Here is an 11,094-nt window from a genome sequence, read left to right as displayed (position 1 = left end):
ACTTCATCTGCTGTTCCAGAAGAATAGAGACCAATTGTTCTACCTTGGATAACTGCTTGTAAGCTTTCAAGATCCCAGATACTACACAATGAACTAGGAGATAGGACTGAAAAACAAAACATTAGGCCAAGTGACTGGAATGGCCCATGAAATCATGACCCTAAATCTCAGAAAAGGCAGTCATGCCGGTGAATTTTCTCCTCTGGTTTCTCTAGTCTTAGGGACAAAGCCAGTTCTAAAACTGTCTCCATAACTAGTGTCAAGTCCAAGTACCAGCAGCACCAGAAGCAGCTCCAACACTAGAGTCAACTCCAGAGATGAAGCCAACTCCAACACCAGCTGTATCAACCCATCTGAGCTTCAGCTAGCTCCTACAACCAACACCAGTGCTAGTGATAATGCAAGCTAGACAGAGTGTCAACTCCAGTAACAGTTCTTAAACTAGCTCCAGAGCTAGAGCTAGGGCTGACTACTGAGATAGCACAACCTCCAACACTAGTTCTTGTACCAGCTCCAGAAGTAGAGTTTTAGAACCCACTCCAGAGGTAGTCAAGTCTAGTACTGACTGCAGAGTTGGAGCCATTTCTGGCACCAGCTCCAGAGCTAATGTTTGTGCTGTGTTGTAGCAGGAACCAGCTTTAACCCCATCTCTAGCACAAGCTCCAAATACAGAATCAACATCAGCTCCAGCACAATTTTCAAAGGTAGAGCCTGCTCTGGCACCATCCCCAGACCTGCAGCCAGTTCCAGATCCAGCTCTAACATTACTTCCAGAGCAAGAGCCAGCAACATTACTTACTCTGGCACCACCTCAAGCACTAGCACCTGTATCAGCCAGCCCACAAGCCACAATCTCTAGAACTAGCTCTAATACCCCTCCCGAGGTAAAGCCAGCTCCTGAACCAACACCAGAGTGAAATACACAACCAGCTACAGAGCTGGAGCCAAATCCAGCACCAGCTCCAGTACCAGTATCAGTGGAAAAACCAGCTCCATCCTCAGGTCTAGCACTGGCGCCAAAGCTAGAACCAGTTCCAGTGCCAGATACACAATACTTCCTCTAGGACCAGAGCCAGAAGCATAGTCAGCTTTAGCACCTTCTCCAGTATTAACTCTTAAGCATAGCCAGCATGAGCTCCAGCATCAGAGCTTTGCTGTCCCTCACCTGAGTCTGTTTTTTGGTAGTATTTTTTCATATACCTTATGATTTAAGCTTTGATTCACATCATTTCCCTCATTTTAAAGCAATTCAGTGATTCTATGTACTCTTACATTGCTATTCAACCATCATCCCTATCTAGTTCCATAGTTTAATCACCCCAAACAGAAACCCCCTATCAAGTAAGTAGTCACTCCCCATTATCCCCTCCAAACTAGTCCCTAGCAACCAGTAATGGGGTTTGTCTCTATGGATTTACCTATTCTGGAGTTTTCATCTAAATGGAATCATATATTACATGGCCTTTGTACCTAGCTTCTTTAACACAGCTTGTTTTTGAGGTACAATCCAATGTACATCTTATACCAATATTTAATTCCTTTTTATGGTTGAGTATTATGCCTTTGTATGGTGTGGTAATTAAGGTTATATGTTAACTTGCCTGGTTGAGTGGCTGGGCAGCTGGATGTAGTCATTTCCCATGAAATTAGTAACCAACTCCGTGGTGGAATCTGCACGAGGGGTCTTAGGGTTGTGGTCTGTATATCATGAGAACAGTCTCTGCAGCTTTTTGGCACACTTAGACCCTGCATGTCTTCATCTAGCAGCCTGCTATGCTCTGCTGATCTTGGGCCTTTTTCTGGCCTTGAATTAGTGGCCTGCCATATTGATAATCTTAGGACTGTGCCTTTTTACTTGTCAACCTTGTGTTTTTGCCAGCCTCAGCAGCCAGCAGCTGCCTAAGAAAAGCCTCCAGCTTCAGTGGGCCAGGAGCAAAAGGCAGAGCCGAAGCCCAAGGCAGAGGGGCTTTCACCCAGCCTCTAGAGCTGGCACTTTGAACTGAGACTTCTAGCCTCCTAAACTTTAAGAGAATAAACTAGTTTGTTAAAGCCACCCATTTGTGTTATTTTCTATCACAGTGGCACGAAGTAACCAAAATAGACCCTGTATGTAGCTGAGTCTTCATTCAACTGCCTGCTACATTTCCTGCTGATCTTGGGACTGTCCCTGGACTTGAACTAGTGGCCTACCATGTTGTTTGGTTATCTTGGGACTGTGTCATTTTACTTATCAACACTGGGCTTATTAGCCTCAGCAGCTAGCAGCTCCAGTGAACTGGGAGCAAGAGGCAGAGCTGAACCCCAAGGCTGAGGGGCTTTCATCCAGCCCCTAGAGCTGGCACCTTGAATTTGGACTTCTAATCTTGTAACTGTAAGAGAACAAATCCCTGTTTGTTCAAGCCATACATTTGTGGTAATTTATGTTACAGCAGCACTAGAGAACCAAAACATACAGATACACTACATTTTGTTTACTCATTCACCCACTGATAGACAATTGGGTTGTTCTCCACCCTTTGGCTAACATTAATAGTGTGGTATTGAGCCAAGACTGGTGACTCACGGGGACTCTGCTGGTCAACCAGCATCAATGACTGGATTGAATCTGTTTCTAGTACTTTATCCTCCTCAACTGTTATCAGTGAGCAGTTTTTCTTGACAAGTGAAGATAGGTGAAATGGAAACCTCACTGACGGGAAAAAAAATCCTCAGGTATGTCCTATTCCAAAAGCAGCCCTGAGCCTGTGCAACACCACAGCCCCACTCCCAAGTTCCCAAACCACTACCTGGCCTCCTTCAGGAACAATGACCCCTTGTTATAGTCATATCTACCAATACCCTTCTGACCTACTCTGTCTCTCAATGGAGCAGGAGCTCTCAGTCCTGGCTGAGACTCACCCAAGAGCAACTCAATTGGAACCTCTAGGCAGGACCTTAGGAGCTATGGTTCTTTGAAAGGGCCCAGGGCAATGCCAATGGACAGTCAGTATTGTCTCAAACCCTTAAAGAGCAGGGGTTGTTCCATTAGACACTGATGCTATCAAGGCTCAGGATGGAGGTTTGCTCGAGGATGTACAGTTAAGGGCTGTACTTTATTTATAGAGGGGACACCTGGAACCAGGTGACCATCTTCCACGCCAGTGCTTCAAGGTAGACAGTGGAGCTGAGTCCCTATGTGTCAGCACATGTTCATACCCTAAGCCCTCCCTGATGAGCATTAAAGGGATGCAGTGGTAGTGATGGCCTCTTCTAGCTGGTGCAGGAGCTCCTCTGGCTGAGGTGAGAAGGCACTGGTGTCCACTCTCTGGAAGTCTGAGTTGGCAATCAAGGATGCCAGCACCTCAGTGATCCGACTGACATCAAAAAGAGCCTGCTGGGTGCTCAGCCCGGTGTTGCTGACACTCCCCGCCATCCCAGTGCCTATCCCATTTGCCAGGGTGAGGATTCTCCTTTCAGCGATGACCTTGAGAAAGTGGTAAAACTCTTCATAATTAATCCCTGAACAGGACTTCATGATCACCTGGGCCAGAGAGCAGAGAGGTCAAGTGAGTCACTACTTATTAACAATTTTGTTACAACTGATAACTATGGAAAGAATCTCATGCTGCAAAGGACCCCAAAATATGGGCCCTGCCCTCAAGAGAAAAGATTTGGGAATAGAGACATCCAGGTGGTTCAGTGGCTTCATCGTGATTGGATGTGTCTAACTCTTGTACCCTGGAAACCACTCCAGGACACAGTGACATTGGCCTTGTGACCTGCTGCATGCCTCTACCATCTCTCCCACATGCAAGCCTGGTGACTTCCCCCAGACTACAGCCCTGGCCCTAGAGAAACCCTCTTGCATGCCCACAATTCCTGTCACATTTATCCTGGGGCCCACTGTTTGTCTGGTCTCACTGCCTTAGCCTGAACAGGTGCTTCATATGCAGCAGGAAGAAGGCAAGGGCAGAGATACAGTTTGACAAGGGAGAGTCACACTGTAAGGGGCCCTGAATCCCATGCCAGAGTCTTCAAAAGGCTGCAGGGAACAGAGGCCTGATCAAAACTTCTGGAGGAAGGAGAAGATGGGTCCCCCAATCTCTGGGCCAGGCCACACCTGGCAGTGGTGATGCCAGTCGGGCATGGCATCCCTCCATTCGCTGATCTCTTGCTGCACGGCGTGGAGCTCCTGCTGTAGGAATTGCCACATGGGGGCTAGGTTACAGCCGTTGACCCAGTTGTGGTTGATGGAAATGGTGTCCTCCTAGAAGGGGCAGGACACAGTTAGGTCCATGAGTCCACAGTGGACACTACCTTTACAAGCCCCCTCTTCCCAGTCCCCTATACCCTGGGTAGTGTAAGGTCAAAACAAATAAACAAACAAGAAAACACCAGAGGCTTGGCTCTTTTTATCCAGGTGGCTCCCTCTCCAATGAAGAAGCCAGTAGACTGTGCAATCTACTACCATAGAGATACTGCCTCGGAAACCCAAGAAGGAGTCATTAGGAGTCAGAACCAGCTCAACGGCAGTGAGTCTGGTTTTTTGGTTTAGACTGTCTGTGCTAAAGAGAGCAGAGGGAGCTGGGACTAGGGTAATCTAATCCATAGCTAATCCAGCATAGAAGACTTCCTGAGGATCTGAGTGCTGGCCAAGCCTCTGGAGGTACAGGAAGCCAGCACAGGCCTAAGGAAATGCCACTGTATGTGGAACCCCTGTCCACCAATGGACCAAGGAAGGTAGGTGGGAGGGGAACAGAGTGGCTGGGAGGCCCTCAGCAACGCTGTGTGGATGAACCTAATGTCCCCACACATGGGCGCTAGCCAGCTTTGGGCTCTTCCAGGAGCATAGCCTGCCCAGTGTAGGACTGGGAGGTGGAACATTGCCCCGCTGCAGGTACCAGGATTGCTTCTTGTTGGAAGGCATCCAGGACAGGTGCTGAAGGACCAGGTGGCCTACAGGTGGTATGTGAGGCAGAGGAAAATACACATGTGAATGGTAGATGGAAAGCTCCTAGTGCTCTGTGGGGAGATGCAGGCATCTGCATGCAAACCCAGCCCCGCCATTCCTATGTAGCTGGTAAGCCTCAGGTGTATTTTCCTGATTTCTGTCTGGGTGGCATCCTAGGGTGCATGGGGCAGGGAGTGCCCACCTTACCAGGTTGTGGACCTGGTGGTGCCATCCACTCGGTATGAATACCATCTCTCCTGCCTCCTGTGTGACTTCTAGGGGTGGGCTGCAGTGTGCACGTGATGGGTGCAGGTGGACGTCAAGGAGTGCAGGTGAGGTCACATCGTAGGGCAGGCCACCGTGGCAATCCCTCAGGGCTTCTTCCTGCCCTGGTGGAAACAAGAACCACTTTTTCCTCCCGCAGATGTTGACGGACCAGCTGAAGGAGCGGAAGATGTCAGCATGGAACGGTGACCTGTGGCGAGAGCTCCTGGTTCGTACTCATTGGCTTGGGTATAGTCTTTGTTTCTTCAGGATGAGACTGCTTTTGGTTTACTGAGCTCATCATTCTGAAGGCCTCAGAGTGAAATGGGATAGTTTCTTTATTCATGTAGGACTAAGTGCCCCATCCCTCAATTCTCATGCCTGTGGAAAGGAGCTTCTCTTCTGAGAACCTTGGCCTGCAAGCCAGCTGAGTGGGCCATACCTCCTGCACCTGAACCCTAGAATTACTGTAGGAGCTATATAGGCTTGGGGTAGAAGCAGGGAAAATGGAGTAGATCAGATAGGAAGGGCACCCTGGATGCCACACTCACAGCCCAACTTTATGGCCTTGTTGTTGTTGTTAAGTGCCTAGCTACTGGAAATCTCTAAGAGGTTCTGAGCAAGGGCTGACACACTGATGGGGAAGGTTCAGGCAGAGAGACCTAGGACAGCATTACCCAGCATTACCAGGTGCCTGTGGGCCCCATGTAGACGAAGCGGTAGTCATCCACATTGATGGCATCCCAATACTCGTTCAGCCAGTCTGATGAGAAGTACACCGGCAGGGAGTACACGTTCTCTGCTGAAGAGTTCCTTTGGAGAGAACCACACATAGGCCGTGGAAGGAATGGCCCTCAATCCCACATCCCTGTGCAGGTCCCCATATTGACATTGGGTTTGGCCACCATCTGATTTTGGCCTGCAGGTCACTGGCAAATGAGATACAAGCAGCATTCTAGAAAGACATGCACACTGCTCTGTCTTCACTGCCAGTGTCCCCATGGGTGTTGACAGCCAGTACTAACTGACAGTTGTATGAGTGGGGCCATCTTAGACCACCTAGCCCTAGTTAACTCACCAGCTCACTACAGCTAGAGATACCCAGGGGAGATCTGTGGCTTAGTGGAGCCCAATTCAAATTGCTGAGGCACAGAACTGTGAGCAAATAAGAGTTCTGGAGTCATTTGTTACATGACAAATGATCATGAGCTGGCAGAGATCCACATGCTTTAGAACCTCATGCACCTGTTCCAGGATTTTAGCTTGTGCCTGACACGGGAGCTTCTTAATGCATTATATGCACATTATTGATTTTCTTGGCTCTCTGGGCCCTTCTTTGCTTCTTCACTAACACCAGAGAACTTCACTTTTCCTTATTGATGCCAGGCCACAGGGTCAGGCATGAGAATGGCCCATCATTCAAAAGCACTTTTTGTCCCAGGTTGACCCCCAATTGTTCCTCCTGGACCATCCCCAGATTCCAACAAATAGGGATCCAAACACTGGAACACATAACCAGCCTGAAGGAGTCTTTGGGAAACAAAAGGACAACTCTACAATGCCACACTGAAAAGTTTCTAAATTAGCTCATATGTAAATCTTGGCCAAAGGCAAGGATAGGGGAAAGCCCCATGAGCACCAAACCCTTTATAGCTCCCCCAAACACCATGTCAGCCCCTCTGTCTGGCATGCCTTTGTATACCTGGCAAACTCCTATTTACCTTAAAAACCCTGCTCAGATATTACCTCCCTGGGGCTCTTCTGACTGCCTGACCCTAGGCCTTCCTCTGGCCTTATTTTTTTTTTCAGGGTTGCCAAATAAAATATAGGAGCTCTGGTGGTGTAGTGCCTAAGGTATATGACTGCTAATGAGAAGGATAGTGGTTCAAATCCACCAGCCACTCCTCAGAAGGAGGATTGGGCAATCTACTTCCATAGTGATACTGCATCAGAAACCCAAGACAGGGTCGCTATGAGTCAGATCTGACTTGATGGCAGTGAGTTTTTTTTTAGATAAAATATAGAATACCCAATGAAAACTGAATTTCAAATAAACAACGAATAATTTTCTAGTGTAAGTATGTCCTGTGACACACGTAAACCTAATGGAAACCCTAGGTGGCATAAATGGTTAAGCACTCAGTTAATAAGTGAAAGGTTGGCAGTTTAAATTTACCCAGAAGCGCCTCAGAAGAAAGGCCTGGCAATCTACTTCCAAAGGTCACACCCACTGAAAAGCCTATGGAATATAGTACTACTCTAAAACACATCAGTCTGATATAAGTTTGAATTCACTCAAAAACAATTTTCTTATTTTTTCCAAAATTCAAAAAAACATTTATTGTTCACCTAAAACCCAAACCCACAGTGTATTAGTGTGTTTGGGTCTATCTGTCCATCTCTACTACTGGAATATAAGCTCCCTGAGAACTGGACCAGTGCCTGGTTTTACCTCATCCATAGTTTAACTAGTTTCTGTATCCAAGAAAAAACAGTATGGTATAGAACACCATGGGGCATGCTATGAGATAAGGGTGTTGGATGACAAATGATAGCAACTTTTCATGCACTATTGGATTGGTCCTGGGAATCACAGTCACAGGGGCCTGGGTTCTATGCTCACTTTATCTTTTTAAGCCTTAGTTTCCATATCAGTAAGACAGAAATCCAATTGTTCATTCACTCATTCAACATTACCGACTACCTACTGGATGCTGAAGGAGCTCTGGTGGCACAGTGCCTATGGCATTTGACTGCTAACCAGAACGTTAGTAGTTCAAACCCACCAGCTGCACTGCAGAAGAAAATGAGGCAATCTACTTCCACAAAGATTTACTGCCTTGGAAACCCAACAGGGGTCGCTATGAGTTGGAACTGACTCAATGGCAATGGGTTTGTTTTTTTGGTTTTATTGCATGATGGGCCCTGTGCCAAGTGGTGGGGGTCTGACCATGATGGTCTCCGCTCGTGAAAAGAACCACCTTGGGTTGGGGAAACAAATGCAATACCCAAGGACTACACTGGAGAGTGGAATGATGGGCTGGAGTTGGGGTGGTGTTATGGGAGACCACCTTGCCCATGAAAGTGAGATGTGTTTCTCAGAGTGGGCATCATTTGAGCTGTATCCTCTGGGGGTACAGTGCCTAAGGCATTCAACTGCTAACCAGAAGGTTCAAACCTACCAGTCACTTGTCAGAAGGAAGGTGGGCAATTTACTTCTGTAGTGATACCGCCTTGGAAACCCAAGGAGAGGTCACTATGAGTTGGATTCGACTCAACAGCAGTGAGTTTTTTTTTTTTTAAGAGGTAAGTGGAAACTCTCAAGTGATGAAATATGTGGTAGGTAGGGACAGACTGTGATGAAAGGTTCTGAATGCTACATTAAAGAATTTATATTAGTCTTGTCAGTGATGGGGATTTTAAACACAGGGCAGGGCACAATCCCACCAGAAAGATCACTTTGACAACCTTTCAAAAGCCTAGCAAGGGAGGGGGCAAGAATTATTTCAGAGAGCTCAGTTTGGAGGTCCCTGCAGCAACCAGGGCAGAACAGGGTGTGAAGTGAAAAGAAGAAGTGGAAAGAATAAGTTTCCAGGGGCATTTGAAAGGAAGGTGCCAGTTAGATGGGGAAGGCAGAGAAGACTCCTTAAAGATGATTCTAGGCAAACATGGTACAGAAGAGCAGCATGAAAGGGCAATGTCCTGAAGAATGACACTTACAACCAAGCTAAAGAGAGCAGATTTCTTTCACTCTAATTAAAATTCCTAACTGGCAAAAAGAAGAATTCTTTTAGGTACAGCTCATTGCCCCTAAGGCAGAAGGCCTCAGAGGTCATTCAGTTCTGAGAAAATTAAGCAAACACACAGTCCACACTCAGGGCTGTTTTACCTGCACAGATGCCAGTCTTTGAGGTAAAGACAGCCTTTGGGAGAGGAGTAGTTCTCCTGGATGTACTCTTTCCAGTAGCTGATGTAATCTCTGAGGGGCATGTGCTCCTTGGGATTGGAGTTGTATTCTTGTACTCCACAGTTTGCAACAGGTACAAGCATATCTCCTGAAACAAGAAGGAAACACATGCTCTGCACATTAAGCTGACTTTTCTAAGAATCATCCATGCTGTCCATCCTCACCGACCCTTGTTCCAACCTCTCCCTAGGCTACCTGTCTCCAGCCGCTACTCCTCCAACACACTGTCAACACCATCACCCGATAACTCTACTGAGAAACCACTCATGCCTTACCTCTCCCCAAATCCATAATGGCTCCCCTCGCTTGCACCCTCTACAATCCGACCCTGGCCTAAGGGAATCTGGGCAAGGGCGACAGTTCTAAGGGCACTGGCTGTAGTAGGGTTCTGGACTCGCTCAATGTTCCCGGGGCAGGACACCTACACGCTCGGAATTAGTAAAGAAACGCCCATCCCATGGCCCTGAAGCTCTTCCGTTCAGTCCTTACCATAATTCTGAAGCAGATAATGAAAATTGGGCTTCCCGTCGGGTGTCACCCAGTGCTTCCTGCTGCCCCAGCCCTCAGTGAAGGCGCTGGAGAAAACACAAGGCACGTTGGGGAGCAGGTAGCCCTTAAAGAAGTCAGCGTAGGATAAGGCATCTGGTTTCTCGATGAAGTCCACGCAGTCTGGGGTACGGCAGATCTTGCCTGGGAGACGCTCCCGTAAGCCTTGGAAGTGCTTCTCCGCGAACACGCGCGTCTCCCTGTCCATCCCGGCCCTTAGGTTCCGCGTCGGTAACACCTGGGCGGTACCTACCGCCCCTCAAGGCTGTTGGAGGGCAGAGGAAGGTCCCCGGGCTGGCCTCGGCCCACGCAGAGAAACCGAGCCCTGCAAGGGATGGGGGCTTGAAACTTAGCTTCAGCCTCCCAATTTCTTACTCTCTATACTGTGAAGTGAAAAATAAAATACTTGTTAAATACCTCTTGGTGTAAAAGCTGCGGGCAAAGCCGCGGCGCCAGCCAGAAGAGCGACGTCAGGAAACAAGAATGCGCAAATTCTGGTTACGCAGCATTGACAAGCGGAACCAATAATCCGAGGGCTCGGCGTTGCTGTACAGCCCAAATATAGCGCGCCGGGCCTGGGTACATGCGCACAGTGCGCTGCAGGCTCGCCAGCGCAGGCGTCCTAAAGTCTCAGAGCTCCTCTATTCCATCTTGCGCTCTCCACTGCTTTGGAGATCTGCGCGGCTGTGATCGTCAGACAGCGCTCGCTCAGAGTCTCGCTGTCCTTGAGCTTCCCCCAGCTCGTCAGGTAAGCAGCGTAGCTAGCTTGCAGTTTTGTCCTTGACCCCCAGACCTTTCCGGTCCTCCTCGGCTCAGTCCTGCCTACTGCCGCCGTTGCCAAGGTGATGACTTCCCTCAGCTTCTTTATGCTCCAGGGCGGGGGAAGGTGGCGGGATGTTGGCAGGGCTGCGAAAGGGGCAGAAGCGTCAAAGGTGGGGTCCTGGGGGAATGGTGGCGACCTGCAGAGGCTGCTGGGGGCCTACAGGGGATGGTGGGAACTTGGAAGAATTACTGGGAGGACCTAGGAGAATGGTGGGGATCTGGAGGGGTTGCTGAGAAATGGTGATGAGGAAGCGCCTGGAATGAAAGTCAAGGAGGAGCGAGGGCAGGGATTTGAGACGACCATTATCAGCTGATCTGAGGTGGGTGGGGCATATGAGTAGGGGAGGTGGAGAAGTCAGGATCTCAGATTATTTAAGAAATAAAATCTTCCCAACACGAATATATCCACATCACTGTAGAAAGAAAGAAAACATTAATTTATTTTTTTAAATTGTGTAAGCTTGACAAGGTGATCCCACAGAATGTAGAAATTATAGAACAATATCACTAATATCACATGCAAGTAAGATATTACTGAAGATAATTCAGAAACGTTTGCAGCAGT

The 11,094-nt window shown here is 48.2% G+C and overlaps 1 protein-coding gene across 1 annotated transcript; it reads right to left on the bottom strand.

The window, feature by feature from the left end:
• Positions 1-3,217: 3,217 nt before the first annotated feature.
• Positions 3,218-9,915, bottom strand: JMJD4 (jumonji domain containing 4). Its single transcript, XM_007954804.1, has 6 exons — positions 9,651-9,915; positions 9,084-9,249; positions 5,882-6,007; positions 5,138-5,405; positions 4,100-4,246; positions 3,218-3,520 (listed from the first exon to the last, which is right to left on the bottom strand). The coding sequence occupies exons 1-6, from the start codon at positions 9,913-9,915 to the stop codon at positions 3,218-3,220; spliced, it is 1,275 nt and encodes a 424-aa protein (XP_007952995.1).
• Between the last annotated feature and the right edge of the window lie 1,179 nt (positions 9,916-11,094).

Source organism: Orycteropus afer, unplaced genomic scaffold (genome assembly GCF_000298275.1).
Source record: "Orycteropus afer afer isolate SDZICR_OR568_19922 unplaced genomic scaffold, OryAfe1.0 scaffold00474, whole genome shotgun sequence".
In the NCBI taxonomy this organism is placed as follows: domain Eukaryota; kingdom Metazoa; phylum Chordata; class Mammalia; order Tubulidentata; family Orycteropodidae; genus Orycteropus; species Orycteropus afer.
Note: the sequence above shows the minus strand (reverse complement) of the source record. Positions and strands in the feature narration are given on the sequence as shown.